Source organism: Mercurialis annua, linkage group LG3 (assembly GCF_937616625.2).
Source record: "Mercurialis annua linkage group LG3, ddMerAnnu1.2, whole genome shotgun sequence".
Taxonomy (NCBI): Eukaryota; Viridiplantae; Streptophyta; class Magnoliopsida; order Malpighiales; family Euphorbiaceae; genus Mercurialis; species Mercurialis annua.
The window spans coordinates 1,675,841-1,690,901 of record NC_065572.1 but is presented as its reverse complement, the minus strand read 5'-3'; the positions used below and the strand labels follow the sequence as shown (position 1 = coordinate 1,690,901).

At 33.8% G+C, this 15,061-nt stretch overlaps 2 protein-coding genes, 1 long non-coding RNA gene and 1 pseudogene across 3 annotated transcripts; 1 reads left to right on the top strand and 3 right to left on the bottom strand.

Annotated features, from left to right (window-relative positions):
- Positions 1-279: 279 nt before the first annotated feature.
- LOC130015314 (uncharacterized) lies at positions 280-1,364 on the top strand. The gene is made up of 2 exons (XR_008790338.1): positions 280-567; positions 690-1,364. It is a non-coding gene; the product is annotated as an uncharacterized LOC130015314 (long non-coding RNA).
- Positions 658-3,314, bottom strand: LOC130015313 (calmodulin-binding protein 60 B-like). The gene is made up of 5 exons (XM_056105137.1): positions 2,565-3,314; positions 2,034-2,473; positions 1,779-1,939; positions 1,366-1,554; positions 658-1,261 (listed from the first exon to the last, which is right to left on the bottom strand). Coding segments are annotated over exons 1-3 (504 nt in total). The 5' UTR covers positions 2,627-3,314; the 3' UTR covers positions 658-1,261; positions 1,366-1,554; positions 1,779-1,937.
- A 122-nt stretch (positions 3,315-3,436) lies between these two features.
- LOC126675077 (26S proteasome regulatory subunit S10B homolog B) lies at positions 3,437-8,803 on the bottom strand. The gene is made up of 10 exons (XM_056105138.1): positions 8,387-8,803; positions 7,907-8,026; positions 7,492-7,628; positions 7,214-7,375; positions 7,014-7,100; positions 6,830-6,916; positions 6,604-6,741; positions 5,805-5,996; positions 3,908-4,006; positions 3,437-3,679 (listed from the first exon to the last, which is right to left on the bottom strand). Exons 1-10 carry the CDS (start codon positions 8,484-8,486, stop codon positions 3,605-3,607), a joined length of 1,197 nt encoding a protein of 398 aa, XP_055961113.1. The 5' UTR covers positions 8,487-8,803; the 3' UTR covers positions 3,437-3,604.
- Positions 8,804-11,200: 2,397 nt separating this feature from the next.
- Positions 11,201-14,523, bottom strand: LOC126674191 (26S proteasome regulatory subunit 10B homolog A-like; annotated as a pseudogene).
- Positions 14,524-15,061: the final 538 nt, after the last annotated feature.

Here is a 15,061-nt window from a genome sequence, read left to right as displayed (position 1 = left end):
TTATATAAGCTCAAGCACGGTTCAAGCTTACCCGGACTTTATATTTGCTATCCGAACCTGATCAATACCTCTATATATGCAGATTTAGATCAGACTTTTTCGTACTTATATGAGAAATTGTTATAAAATAATGGGCTTTTATGAGCTGGGGTTCGGGTCGGGCTTGCAATTAAATAATAGTGCCCAATCCCGGCCTTAAGGGAAGGGTCTGGACGAGCCGAGCAGGTACCTAATCCTATAAATAGATGTAAATTTGACTCCGATGCACAAATTTAAAAACCGGAATGATCCTTGCTCCATTTTGAAAATATAAAGTGAAAGAGGTCATGTTGATCCAGCCCGGCCCAGCTGTAGTGATCTCGTTACCGCCGTGAGAATTTCCAGTTTTTCCAAATTAGTTATCAAGCACAATCGTCTTTCTTCCCAAAATTCGATTTTTTAATTTTTGCCCTCTGTTTTTTATTTTCTTTTAACCATATATACACAGCACTGTGCAAATTTAAATAAAAAATATTCAGGCGGAGTTATAGAAGAATCAATCACACCGTGCACCCATTCCAGTTTCTGGTACGTTTTTTTCCCTATATCTACTGTTTGGTTGCCAAGAAAATGGAGGGAATAATTTTTTGTTGAGCATTCGTTTAGTTTTTGATGATCTTACTGAACTGTAGCTTATCTTTATTGAATAGAAACTTCTGTGAAACATGGGCATGGATCGAGAGGTCTGCAACAAAAAAAGATACAGCTCTGACTATTTGTACACATGCTTTTTCTGATTTAACTTCAGTTTCTCCTCAAAGAATGCTACATTCACGGTAACACTATTTTAACTTTTCATACTACTTTTCTTTTAATGTTAAGCGTCTTATTTTTCCCAGCACGGGCTTGGTCTAGTGGCCATCTAGGCGCCATGGTCGCGGGTTCAAATCCTGGCTTGGAGTGGTTGGGACTGGGCTGCTGGCCATTATAGCCCGGATTGCCAGGCATGTGGGCTTGCGGACGGCCCAATTCCATCCATAAATGATGACAGGATCAATTAGGTCCAATTCCATCCATAAATGATGACAGGATCAATTAGCTTGTATATACCTTGATGTGCTACTGAAAAGTCAAGCTGCTGCGGACCGAGGTTTTGGCTATGAAATGAATCAATTTGAGGACATATCAAGGGCCTTGAAAAGCCTGTGATGGTTCGAGCATCGATCAGGATGAGTTCATTTAAGTTCTTGTAAGCTTGTTGCTTTAGATTTTCCACCACAGCCTGTTAAGAAAAAGTTGAATGATCAGATATCCTATCTGTAGATACATCTCTAATATTTAGAGTTCTTGATGAATATATACATTATGATGATTTGAAGTGCTTACATTTTGTGGAGGAGTTAGGCTCGAAAGCCTGGCCATCAAATGTTTCCATTAGTTTGTAAACAGAATTGAAAAGAAGCCCAACATTTTGTCCAACTCCAAAGTAAGCATACAATTTTCGTCAAGAACACAGGTAACCGCGTGCTCGATAACTATATCCCATAATTTGTTTGAGATTGCCCCTCCAAGAATCTGAAAGAATGCTTATTATTAACTATGTTGAATGCTGAAATAGGATTACAACGAAACAACAAGAATAGGTTTTTGGAGTTTCAAAATCATTTCCGGAAATAGAAATGAAATATCGAAACGTAGAAACCGAGAAATTTTCGTGCAACATAACTTATTACTATTCATGAAATCATTAATATAGATGTTCATTTGAATGAAATGGAAAGAAAAAGAGATTCTCTTACGCTGCGCAATTCGGAGGGATTAACCGCAAATGCTTGCAGAAAGTCTCTTACTGTGAGTATTCCCGATCTGGATAACTTTTTGTGTGATGTGCCGTCTTTTGCTATTCTTTCCAAACGCCAAACTTCATCATCCAATTGCGGAGGGTAATGTTTTTTATACTCTGCAAATAAACAAATTACACACCATAAGCCATTTTGCTAAAGAGTGTGCGAAAAAGCTGATAAGCATAGCTGAAGCTGAAGTTCTATACTCACACTCTCCGCGATGATCCATGACCTTGAAAGCTTCACTTCTAGCTTCTCTTACCATCGCTTGACCATTTCCGCCACAAGTTCTCGACACAGGTTTAGCTCCCAACCGAAATTTTCGACTTCTCTGCCAACTGGAATTGTCGGTGAAAGCTATATCATTGACTAAAGCAACTCCACCTCGTAAAGTAACATTTAACTCTCCTGCCAGTAGCGGCCTTCTACCCTCTCTTTCGCGGATGAGATTGGCATTGAATTGATTCTCGGTCCAGTCCTCTCTATCATCCGAACCAAAATCACCATCAAGAACAAGAATCTCAATCTTCATACAAGACACAGGACCAAAAGTTACGAGGGTCTTGGTCTTCGCGTCCAGAAGTTCAATTCTGATGGGATTACCATCTTCAGTTACTACCCTGCTACCGGTGAAAATTGTACCAGGCGGTCTGTTGACAAAGCACAACTGGTGAGTGCTTTCAGGATCGTGAATTACAAGCTAGCCAGTAGTAAAACCGCATCCAAAAAAGTTCTGCTTACTCAAAAGTTGAATTAAGCCGATGATAAATTTCAGGTGGGAAGTGTGCTAGAACATTGTTCATTGCGATTGATCTGCAACAAATTTATTGTACATATTTGACCATCTTTTTCCATTTCTTAGAGAGAAAATTAGAGTAAATTTTATAAGCAATCTCTCCACTTTCATTTCTCCAATTATAAATATGCCACTTAAATTTTTAATTATTCCATTTAGAATTTCCCATTAAAAAAGTTTATTTTTTAAGCTTAAATTTATATTTAAACCCTTTATTTTGTTTTAATAATTATTAATAGATGACCATGACCATACTTTTCTAGCATTCTCCATTATTCTTTATCAACAAAAAATAATAGTAAAATCTTTCAATACCCAAATACTCTATCAAAATTAATTATTAAAAGTACATAATTAGTGAAAAATGCAACATGAACAAAGAATATGAATTATATCTTAAACCATATGTAAACTAATAATAAAAATTTCTAAATGGGATAGGAGTATTTTATATCAGTATTGTTCTTAATGTTACTCTCAACTTTATTTTTATCAAAATTTAAAGACGCAACAGCTAGCTAGAATCCTAAAATAATTTCAAGTGAAACCATTTTATAGACATAGCAAAAAAAAAAAAATCCCCACTAACTGAAATGTTTCATCTTCTCTTCATGATCAAAATATGTCTCATCATAAAAATGGTTTTGAGTTACAAAAGCAAGCTCGGAGTTGACCCAATGACCTCGTAGTGGAAATTTCATATGCCATACTTCAAAATCACAATTAGAGGAACTGGGGATTGACAAGATTTCCAGGTAGATTAATGTGCATAATTAGGCATGTATTCAGAAACAAATGGAACTCATTCGAAGACGACTCGAGAGGAACAATAATTTTAAAAATTTAAGAGTTAAAATCCATGGCTTAAAAGTTTGTAAACTGTAATATATGTCCTACATGATTAAAATGAAAACAATGCATCATAAATATTTGAAAGAAATAAAACGCATTGCCCCACATTCCATGGTAACAAAAGAAAGCATTTCTACTCCTTCCCAAAATCTGCATTATAGTGCGCGCTAGATTCAAGTTTCTTTGCCTCATTCAGCTTTCTCACAGCCTGCAAAATTGAAAAGAAAATGTGTATTTGAGCACATCCAGCAACTTTATTGCACAAAGCATGTAATCTGAACTTAGTTCCTTGTTTGTACCAATCTCAATTTCACACGATGCAATTATTAAACTTTAGAAAGCACATAAACTAAACTTAGTTTCTTATTACCATATTTGAAAATTAGCATATAGATAGAGATGAGATCCATTTTGGTTATAGAAATCATAGAATTACCTTCATAAAGTCTTCATGAATGACATAATCACGTTCTGCTCGAATTGCTGACATTCCAGCTTCCGTGCAAACATTGCGAAGATCGGCTCCATTAAAACCCTGTGATAGTTGTAAGAATATTATAAGTAACTAGGTCGATGCCCGCGCGTTGCGCGGGTGATATTGAATAATTTACTATGTTTTTTTTTGTAAAATTATCTTAAAATCATTTTATGTTATTTGATAAAATACTTGAATTAGCTGATAGTATTATATAATCAACTCAAACTTGATTTGTTAGATAAGTAGCTCAAACTCCAAACGAGACTTCCCATGAATCAATATATTTTGTAGAGCACCAAACTAAATGAAAGTTTTCATAACGTAGTAAGACAATCCAATGCAATATCCTACAAAAGAAGTGATTGAATTTTGAAGTATGCTTTCCTTATGATGGTGAACCTAACACTTGAAAATTACAATATAATTAATTAAAAATGACCTTAGATATGAAGAAAATCTTTACACTTTCTATCAGTAACTAATATTTTTTTAATACTGGCTACCTTGATCCATTCTTTTGAAAATACAAATATTGTAATGTCGATTAAAAGATATCGCAACAAAGTAATGAAAAAAATGTTTCATAAGTGAGACTAACATACCAGGAAAAAAAGAACATGTCACCGCAACGAAAAAAATGAATAATTTGAATATAAAAAAAAATCATAAATTTAAGGACAATAAATCTTAAAGTTTCTTCCACCAAATATGAGAAAAGTTGCTTAACATCACTTTTAGTTGATCTACTAAGCAGAATAGGATAATCAACAATATTAGAGGGTCCATCATTATGACATAAAATTCAGATGGCAGCACATTAGCATAAAGAAAAATTAAATAACATTGAGTTTTCCAGCAAATAAAAAACGCACAGAGAGTGCGAGTGAGCAAATATCTCAACCTCATTTTATCAAAAAGCATATAAGTGAAGGTCACTTTAATCTACTTTTTCCCATCTTTTATATCATTCTTTTTCTATAGCAGACCAGTAAGCAGAAGGAACACATAATAGCAATACATATACATATTTGGAGTTCACAACCCACATAACAAAGTAAAATAAAAATGAATATATAGAGAATGAGCTTAATTAATAAACAGTATTGTCTTCATCTCTCAGCTTACGATTCAAGCTGAGGCCCACCAAACTGAAACTAAAGATATGGATATTTCTTCGTCAGAATCATGCTTTAGCATTGAGAGGCTTTCAATGCAACTCGAAATAAACTGACGTTCTAGACTGGTAATTTCCTACCCATCTTATATGTGAAATTTCGTGTGAGCGGCATGAGTTAATAGTTCTTGTTGGGACTCTTCTTTAAGTAAAATCTGCTAAATACGTTTGGATGGAAATTGGTCAAGAGGAAATTATTGAAAATGAAAAGTTTGCTGTTATATAGAGGGCTAAGGATTTGATAATTTTTTGGTGGAATATAGCTCACGCCATTGTAGGTATTTATATGTTTAAGATTGTTTATCAGTTTTAAAGATATAATGGCTACTTAAGAGAGTGCTTGATGGTTTTGAAGTAACTGCTCTATGGAAGATGAGAAGTTGAAGATATTTTGGAAAATTAAGAGTACTTTGGTTCGAAGATGAGAAGTTGAAGACGTTTTGAAAAATTAGAAGTTATGGGAGAGTTAATGTACAGTCTAAGATAGATTAATTCACTAAAGTAAATAGGAGTTTAAGTGGATTTGAGATAAAATGTACACATGGCTAAATTATAGAAATCCACTTGTCAAAATGGTGTTGAAAATTTTATTAGAGCTCAGCTTTATAGTATAGTATAGATATAGATAACTAATACGGATTAGTAAATGTATAAAACATACAAAACAATTATTTGGCTTACCTCTGCAAGTTTCACAACAGCTTCATAGTCGATCTCCCCGTGCTTTGCGATTCCAGCAGCATGAATCTTAAGAATTTCCATTCTTGACTGTTCATTTGGCAATGGAATCTCTATTTTTCTGTCTAATCTCCCTGGGCGGAGAAGTGCAGGATCGAGAACGTCAGGTCGGTTTGTTGCCATTATCATTTTAACCTATTATTCATAAACAAACATAAAATTTTATCATAAAGATTACCATATGGAAGTTGCCAAAAGGGGGGAAAAAGAGGGTTTACATGAAGAGTGGTCACATGACATGCAGAAAATAACACTTCAATGTACTTAAATAGTCTACTTTATGAAGCTGCAAAGCTTAACCAATAGTCATGAATAAACAATTATTAGCAGGAAGAAATGTTCTTTCTGGAGGCCCAAGAGAATGCAGTTTATTGAAGCTACAGAACTCCAAGTATCAGAAAATGAAAAACAAGCAAAAATTTAATCGCATATATAGCCGAATGTATTCAGAACCAGACCATTCTTAACTTGCCCATCAAAATACTGAACAATGAATGGTATTGTGGAATATGAATTACCAATGAAGAAAATTCATTAAGGTAATCTTTGTTTTTTTTTTGCCTTTTACTAAATAACTGGGCTTCAGTTTAACAGAAAAAACAGACCATGTGCTGCATCAAGTATAAGCAATATGATGGAAAGTAGACAAACACGCACCTACTATAAAAGAGTAGACTACACGAATGAAAATGTTTCAAGTGTAAACAATGTTAGATAAGGTTAAATTTATAGACTAAAGTACCTTCCCAAGCTGATCAAACCCATCGAGCTGGTTAAGTAACTCCATTAGTGTTCTCTGAATTTCACGATCAGCACTTGTTCCTTCACTAAATCGGCGTCCACCAATGGCATCAATTTCATCCATGAAAATGATGCAGGGCTGGGCAAACAGAAGCAATCAGTAGCATTATTGGTGGAATCAGGTATGAATGCCACAGAAAATCAAATCCAAGTTCCATTACTCTTACCTGATGATCACGTGCATATCCAAACATTTCCCTTATCAACCTAGCACTTTCTCCAATATACTTATCAATAATGGCACTTGAAACAACCTTCACAAAAATAAAAGCATGTGTTAAACTAGAGAACCACTTGCAGTCAACAGAATTCAGGAGACATAAAGGATAAGTTGGTAAGATAATAATTTACCTTCAAAAAGTTAGCGTCTATATTACTCGCAATAGCCCTAGCCAATAATGTCTTTCCAGTACCAGGAGGTCCATATAAAAGGACACCCTGAAACACAGAGCATATGCAGTTGTGAGGAGCACATTAAGTAACTTCATTGACTTTGGACAAGGGAGAAGAGAACAAGAAATACAAAATAAATGGAATGACCAAATAATCACCTTGGGAGGTTTAATCCCCACTCTGATGAAAAGCTCAGGGTTCATAAGAGGTAGCTCAATAGATTCCCTCAATTCTCTAATTTGATCAGATAGACCACCCACAGCTGAATAGCTGACATTACCAGGATCTTCATGCAGCATATTATAAACAACTGGATCTACCTGTAAGCCCATGGCACAAAAAGATAAGACGTGGTGAGTTATATAACCAGCATGAAGCTCAAACAGAAAAAGAAAATTGTAAATAAGTGACAGCAGCCTGAAAACAAATAACTCGCCTCGCGTGGAAGAGCACGCATAATTGTAAGTGTTGTCATATCAAGAACGACTCTAGTTCCTTGAACTAGTTTTTCCTTATCCACCTTGCTGCGGCAACCAACCACATACCGAGGTCCACTGCTTGCTTTAACAATCACTGAAACATAATGGAAATAACAATAACCGCTATATTATGCTTTGCTCGCCCATTATGCCTTAAAACACAATTTCTAGAGCAAGAAATTGGGAATCAAGAGAAAAATTTGAAATCAAAAGAACTCCTAGTGCCACATTTACAATGTAATTGCTAAGAAAAGAGATAAAAATCATGTATAGTAGACGCATTTATAAACCACACCTAATTAAAACATGCAATTGAAACATACATGTAAAAATTCATAAGAAATAACAAAAGAAGAATTCTGATAAACTTACAGCGTTCATTGTCAAGAGATCGGAGTACTTCTCCAATGATCTGACCAACACTTTGAAGAGATTTCAAATCATCCTCGGTCTTGTTAAACTCTTTCTTTGCAGATCTCAAATTTTCCCTCACTGTAACAACATAACCTCAAAATTAAAGCTCCAATTTCTACAAAAATATCCAATTTTTCAAAACAACAGAACAAAAAAAAAATTACACACAATTCAAGAGCTCACAGTTTTAACCGATGAGCAAAACAAGTTACAAAAACCAGCCATTTGAGTATAAACATAAAAAGCGCGCGGTATTGTGATTATCGATCATAATCATAATTAAATATATAAAAACCAATCTAACAAGCATTTAATTCAAAATTGAGAACCCTAATTTTCAATCTCGAAATCTCTTGTTAACAGCGTGTCAGCTTACTTATAAAACCTAAAATCTACCAGAAAAGATGGATTAAACATCCGGAGCTGGATTTGACTAACCAGTGCGTACTCTAGACTCAAATTCTTTGTGCTGGAGTAGCTTTTTGCGGTAATCGGCAATCGCAGTTCTACGGCGTGCGACATCTTCTTCAGTGCTCATGGTCCTCTTTTTCCCTTTTCTTATTACCAAATCCAAAAGTTTTATCAACTACCGATGCTGACTTGCGAGTTGGGTCACCGTCGGAATTTGCAATTACTATAAACAAATACGTTTGTTTAGCTTATGAAACGACACCGCCCTCTACCCAGGGGCGGATCTACCTTCAGGCTCGGGTAGGCTGAAGCACGGGCTGCCGCCGAAGGTTTGGAGGACCGACGCTGATCTTCTAAAAGTCAGCCATGGCTGCCGGCAAAAAAAATGGAGGCTGAGGTCTAGAAAATAGGGTCTGCGAGGAAGAAGAGAAGACTAAGCCTTCCGGTTTTCTTTTTTTAAAGGGACCAAACGATGCGTCGTTTGATCCCTTTTCTTTTTGCAATTTCAAGAGGCCAAACCGACATGGGCCCATTTGTTTTTGCCTCTTTTTAAAATTAAAAAGAAAAGGGGCAAATTGGCCCCTGCAATTTTACACAAATGAAAACAAACTGATGCATTTAATCCTTCTCAGCCAATTTCAATTTACAACTCTCCACTTTCAAAATTGACAACTTCTCACTTTAATCCTTCAATTTAATCTTTCAATTACCTTTAATTTAGCTAATTCTTATTCAAATCTTTAATTAGTTCCCCCAAATTTTTATTATTCTCTAGATTATTCAATCAAATTCTCCAACTTAGATTTTAAAATTTATAGTCTAATTTTTAAAATTTCTAACCTTATTTTTCTAATTTTTAATTCTCCTTCAAAATCAATTAACCTCCAATTTTAAGTTAGTCTTTTTCTTTTAAAATTTTATTTATATGAATTAATTTAGTCTATTTATTTGTTTTATTATGTTAATTATATTCAATTCTATTTTTTTAGGTTTGTAACTTGATGCATTCGTGCAAAATCAAAGAAGTGATCAGACTACAACGGTTATTCTAAATTATTGTTATTTTATTTTATTTTTTGATAAATAATTGATGAATTTTATTGTGTAGATTTTTTGTGAATATTAAATAAAAAAACATGATGAAAAATAATTAAAAATGATTCAATTGAAGTTATGTGTCGTCTAGCCGAGTTTTATCCAAAGAAATTCTGCATTTAATTTGATAATGTTGAGCGATCAATTGGATATATAGATACATGATGTGAGGCAAAATGATGATTTTATTGAACTTGTGGGAATCGGACAACTTGCAAGAAACTGATTGAAACAGAGAAGTACATAGTTTAACAGAATATTTGTCAATTGATAAAATTAGCATTGATATAACAGTTGCATCTGTTTCAGTTGAAAGAGCATTTTCAACAATGAATACTATGAAAATTGATTTGTGTAACAAAATGGGGATGAGTTTTTGAGGGAAAATTTATCATGTTAAATTGAGAAAGCAAATTTTTTGAGAATTGATAAAGCCCATTTTACAATGCTTTCAAGTTATGCAGACGCGGAGAATGCAATTGCCTCGTATTGATCGAAACTAATGTAGATAATATTTATTATCTATATTTTTATTAATATAAATTTTATGCAGATAAATTTATTTAGCCCGGGCTGGAAAAAATTCCTGGATCCGCCACTGCCTCTACCGCGAGGAGGAGGAACTCAAACCAAAAATCTCAACTCTTCTTAATATATCAGTGATATCTAAAAACTTAAATTTACCATCTGGTGTGATATATATATATATCTTTAGGGCAAAAAACCAACAATACCTCACTATTTTTACTGTTTTTATTTGTGGCTCAACCTTTTAAAATTTCAATTTTAGCCTATATCTCAATTTTCAGTTTTAATTGTAGCCATTTGTTTAAAATCGAGTTGAAAAAGATTCAAATGTATCATTTAGTATGGTTTGATGTTTGAAATTTTTTATGATAAAAAGAAAAATTAGAACAATGTGAAACAATATAAATATATTTAAACTTTTATTCTACTCCAATTTGAACAAATTACTACAATTAAAACTAAAAATTAAAAAATGGTTAAAGTTGAAGATTTTAAAAAAGAAGACCATAAACAAACAAAAATAGAATGCTTTTGGATGGTTAAGCCAAAAAATAAGGGGGAGAAAAAACATAATAATGATAAAAAAAGGTGAATTCTTATGTATCAGAATTAAATTGGGAATACACATTAAAAACTTCTAGGGTAATTACTTGAAGAAACATGAGTAGGAGAATTTGTTTTTGCCAATCAAGTATATTATGGTTATATAATTAGGATTTACAAAAATTAAATCGAACTAAAAATTTTATCTTAATTAATAAATGAACAAAATTAGTTTTTATATTCAATTTAGCTTGAGCATTATATTGAACTTATTGACTCGGTTCAATTCAATTTGGATATTATATTTCCTCTTACATTTAGTTCAACACGATGAAAAAACTTCAATTCAATTCACTTTTAATAGATTACAATACCCTAGTTATAACTAATACACTTGGTGAATAATGATAAAATTATGGGACAACTATATTCAGTTTGAATTTATATGTTACTTCTTTGATCTTACATATTTATTTATAACTAACTTGTGATAGCTGACACGCTTAAGAAATAATTTCCAATGGCTATCTTCTTATAAGGTGTGCAACACACATTTTAAAAGTGGAATTCATGTTTCTGAAATATTCATACATGCCTAAAATTAAAAAACATAAAGAAATGATACAAATATATTAAAACAAATGCACCACCTTCATGGCTCTTAAATATAGCCTTCTATTCCTTCCCAAAATCGGCATTATAATGTGCACTTGATTCAAGCTTTTTTGCCTCGTTACGCTTCCTTACGGCCTGTAACAACGCCAAAACACCACAACACAAAATTATTATGCGAGTAAATAAATAAGTGGTTAACAATCTCGTCATAGAGTACCAAGCTATGGTGTACAGAAAGTATTGAATCCTCCGTTTTGGCTTTTTTTTTTCACTTCCAAAAACGCCAGAACTTGTTGACAAGCTATTCTTATACAAAATCATCAGTTTGCCAGTTTTTTGTTTCAGCGTTTCCATTTCCATGTAATATAGGCACCAAATGGAGGTAAATTCATTGTGTTGTAAAAAAATTTATTACCTTCATAAAATCTTCATGGATAACATAATCACGTTCTGCACGAATTGCTGACATTCCAGATTCTGTGCAAACATTGCGGAGATCATCTCCATTAAAGCCATGTTATAGTTATAAGAAAAACATTAACAATAAAGCCTCAGTAAATGTATCCAACATGCAAAGCCATTTTACTTACCTCCGCAAGTTTCACAACAACCTCATAGTCAATCTCCTCATGCTTGGCAATGCTAGCAGCATGAATTTTCAGGATTTCCATTCTCGATTGTTCATTTGGCAACGGAATCTCTATTTTTCTGTCTAATCTTCCCGGACGAAGAAGTGCAGGATCGAGCACATCAGGTCGGTTTGTTGCCATTATCATTTTAACCTATTATAGATAGACGAGCATAAATTTATTTTATCTTAAGAAATTACTATATAGAAGTTGCCAAAGGTAGTACATGCTGACCGGAACATGACAGACACAATTTTACACTTAAAACAATCAAACCCTATAATTTTTAAAGCTCCAAAGCTTAAAAACGAGCTATGGATACACATTTTATGAGAAGAGACCCCATTTTTTAGAGCCCAGCAGAACACATTTCAGTGGCGTTAAAGAACTCGAATTATCAGGGATTGTCCAGAAGCATGCCTTTTATATCGACATAAATGTCTAGATGTACTCACATTCACAGATAGACCATTCTTAATACCCCCATCAAACTGTTGCAGCAATAAAAGTTTCATTTGCAAATGCATATAAATTAGCCATATAAGTGAATTCATGCAGGTATTATTTGGCTCAACTTTTGTGCTTTTGCTAATGGATTTCGCTTTAACAGGGACAACAGATGTATATGCAAAATGATTACAAGTAGACAAACAGAGATATACTTCCGAAAGAACAGCCAACCAAAATGAAAAATCTCCACTGCTTATGTGCGAAACTATGAAGGAAATAAAAATGCCAGGTTGGGTTATAATATGTAAACTAAAAAATACCTTCTCAAGCTGATCAAACCCGTCAAGTTGATTAAGTAACTCCATTAGAGTTCTTTGAATTTCACGATCTGCGCTTGTACCCTCACTAAAACGGCGTCCAACAATGACATCAATCTCATCCATAAAAATGATGCAGGGCTACAAAAGAAAAAGAAAATTAATTTAAAAATTCAGTGGAGCCATGAACCACACAGGAATAGCAAGATTAGAAAAAACCAGGATACTTACTTGGTGATCACGTGCATGTCCAAACGTTTCTCGAATCAACCTAGCACTTTCGCCAATGTATTTATCAATAATGGCACTTGAAACAACCTTCATTCAGATGTAAAGTAAATGTTAACAGGAGCCAAAAATAAGGGAAGGATGCTTGTTAAAGGAAAACACATTGACCTTTAAGAAGTTGGCATCTATGTTACTTGCGATAGCCCTGGCCAATAGCGTCTTTCCAGTACCATGAGGGCCATAAAGAAGAATACCCTAAAGCAGAGAGGACAAGAGCTTTAGAGAAATATCAACTACTTTATCCTCATGGACATGAATGCCAAAAAGTTATCTAATGCAAAAAACACAAAGAACCATTTATCACCTTGGGAGGTTTAATTCCAACTCTGAGGAAAAGCTCAGGGTTCATCAGAGGTAGCTCAATGGACTCCCTCAAATCTCTGATTTGGTCAGATAAACCACCCACGGCCGAGTAGCTGACGTTGCCAGGATCTTCATGCAACATATTATAAACAACTGGATCAACTTGTAAGCAAAAGCCACAAATTGCTAGATACCACACATCTTATAATAAGAAATAAATAATTCAAATACAACTGTGCTGCTTAGGGGGAAATAAATTCCATTAACCAGAACAATTTTCCAGCTCTCGGTCACTCTTCCAAATAACTTACTTCCCGTGGAAGAGCTCACATGATTGTGAGTGTTGTCATGTCAAGAACAACCCTAGTTCCTGCAATTAGTTTTTCCTTGTCCACTTTGCTGCGGCACCCAACCACATAACGGGGTCCACTACTTGCTTTAACAATCACTGAAACATAAAAAAAAAACATTACTTTGTGTCCATAAACTAAGTCCTACAAGCATAGAAACCAAACAAAGGAGAAAATAATTAAATGAGATGCAGAACCAAAGACTGCAAGAGGCAACATTTATGCTAATTGTACTCTATGAAATGGATAAACTATAAGAAAAAAAGGCATATGAATGTAAGCATAACCTAGGTCACAAGAATCATGAAAATTTCCAGTCACTAAACCATTCTAAAGTTGCAACATTTTGAAGCAACCAAAAGTGCAAAGATTGCACGTACACAGAATCAACAATGCGCAAAAATGTATGAATGTAGGGAAATTGGGAGAACTTGCACCGTTCATTGTCGAGAGGTCGGAGAACTTCTCCTATAATCTGACCAACACTTTGAAGAGACTTCAAATCATCCTTTGTCTTATTGAACTCCTTCTTTGCATTCCTCAAGTTCTCCCTCACTACCAAAAAAACCCACATTTATTAGCATAATGAGCAAACGTCAATGCAATAACCACATACTATACGATTTCATAACAGACATTGAAAGCATATTAACACACCCAAGCAGAAGAAGTCTTTTAGCTACAAGTCTACAGCAGTTAATGTATTTATTTAAATTTTAAAACAAATGTATAATATTAACACGCAAAAAATTAAACCCTTTCTACAAAATTTCGTCAAATTAACTGCATCAAGCAATTCAATCTAGTTTATGGCAAATCATAACTAATAAAATCTAACCTATTTTTTTAGGTTAAATTAGAGATGCAACGATTACTACAAAACAATAAAAAAAATTAATAGATCGAAGAATTTAACTGACTAACAGGTTCGAACTCTAGACTCCATCTCCTTGTGTTGGAGCAATTTTTTTCGGTGTTCAGTCACGGAAATACGCCGGCCAGTAGCCTCTTCTCCTTCGTTACTCATGCTTTAAAATAAATTTGAACTTCTGATTTTTTTCTTATTGCCTTGGCAGTATAACGATTCACAGAAAAACACTTAGCTGCTAGCTTTAAAGTTTGGCAAGACAGGGATCTTTTTATATTGATACAAGATATGATATGCCCTTATATTTTAGTTGAAATATTTTTAAGTCTATGTACTTAAATTGTATGCCATTTAACCCTAACAATTTTAAAATATGTACAACTAAGCTCTTATTCTAACAGAAATATCAGTAGAATTAGTTTAAAAAGCTGGGTTTGCACTAACTTTTCTATACATTATATAGAATTCAAGAATATATCAATATTTTATTTTTTTCTATCCAAATTTTAAAAAATTAATTTTTTAATTTTTATTAAGTAGCGTCAAAAAAAAATATTAAGTGGAATTGATTATTTTGCCTTTAAATTATTGATGGATACCGAATCCTACACTAAATACAATGGAGCCGAGTCACAGGAGATCCATTCTCAGGTGATACCGAACTCATAATGGAAGACCTGATTATATAAGGAAGACGGCTGAATCCATAGGATCCG

Bases quoted from the DNA above. Each gene is read 5' to 3' on its own strand.
- LOC130015313 (XM_056105137.1), bottom strand. From the start codon at position 2,626: ATGAACAATGTTCTAGCACACTTCCCACCTGAAATTTATCATCGGCTT. The intron at 2,474-2,564 runs GTAAGCAGAACT...CTTTGTCAACAG, and splicing joins CGGCTTAATTCAACTTTTGA to ACCGCCTGGTACAATTTTCA.
- LOC126675077 (XM_056105138.1), bottom strand. From the start codon at position 8,486: ATGAGCACTGAAGAAGATGTCGCACGCCGTAGAACTGCGATTGCCGAT. The intron at 7,629-7,906 runs GTAAGTTTATCA...ATTATGTTTCAG, and splicing joins ATCTCTTGACAATGAACGCT to TGATTGTTAAAGCAAGCAGT. The intron at 5,997-6,603 runs GTACTTTAGTCT...TATGAATAATAG, and splicing joins GGTTTGATCAGCTTGGGAAG to GTTAAAATGATAATGGCAAC.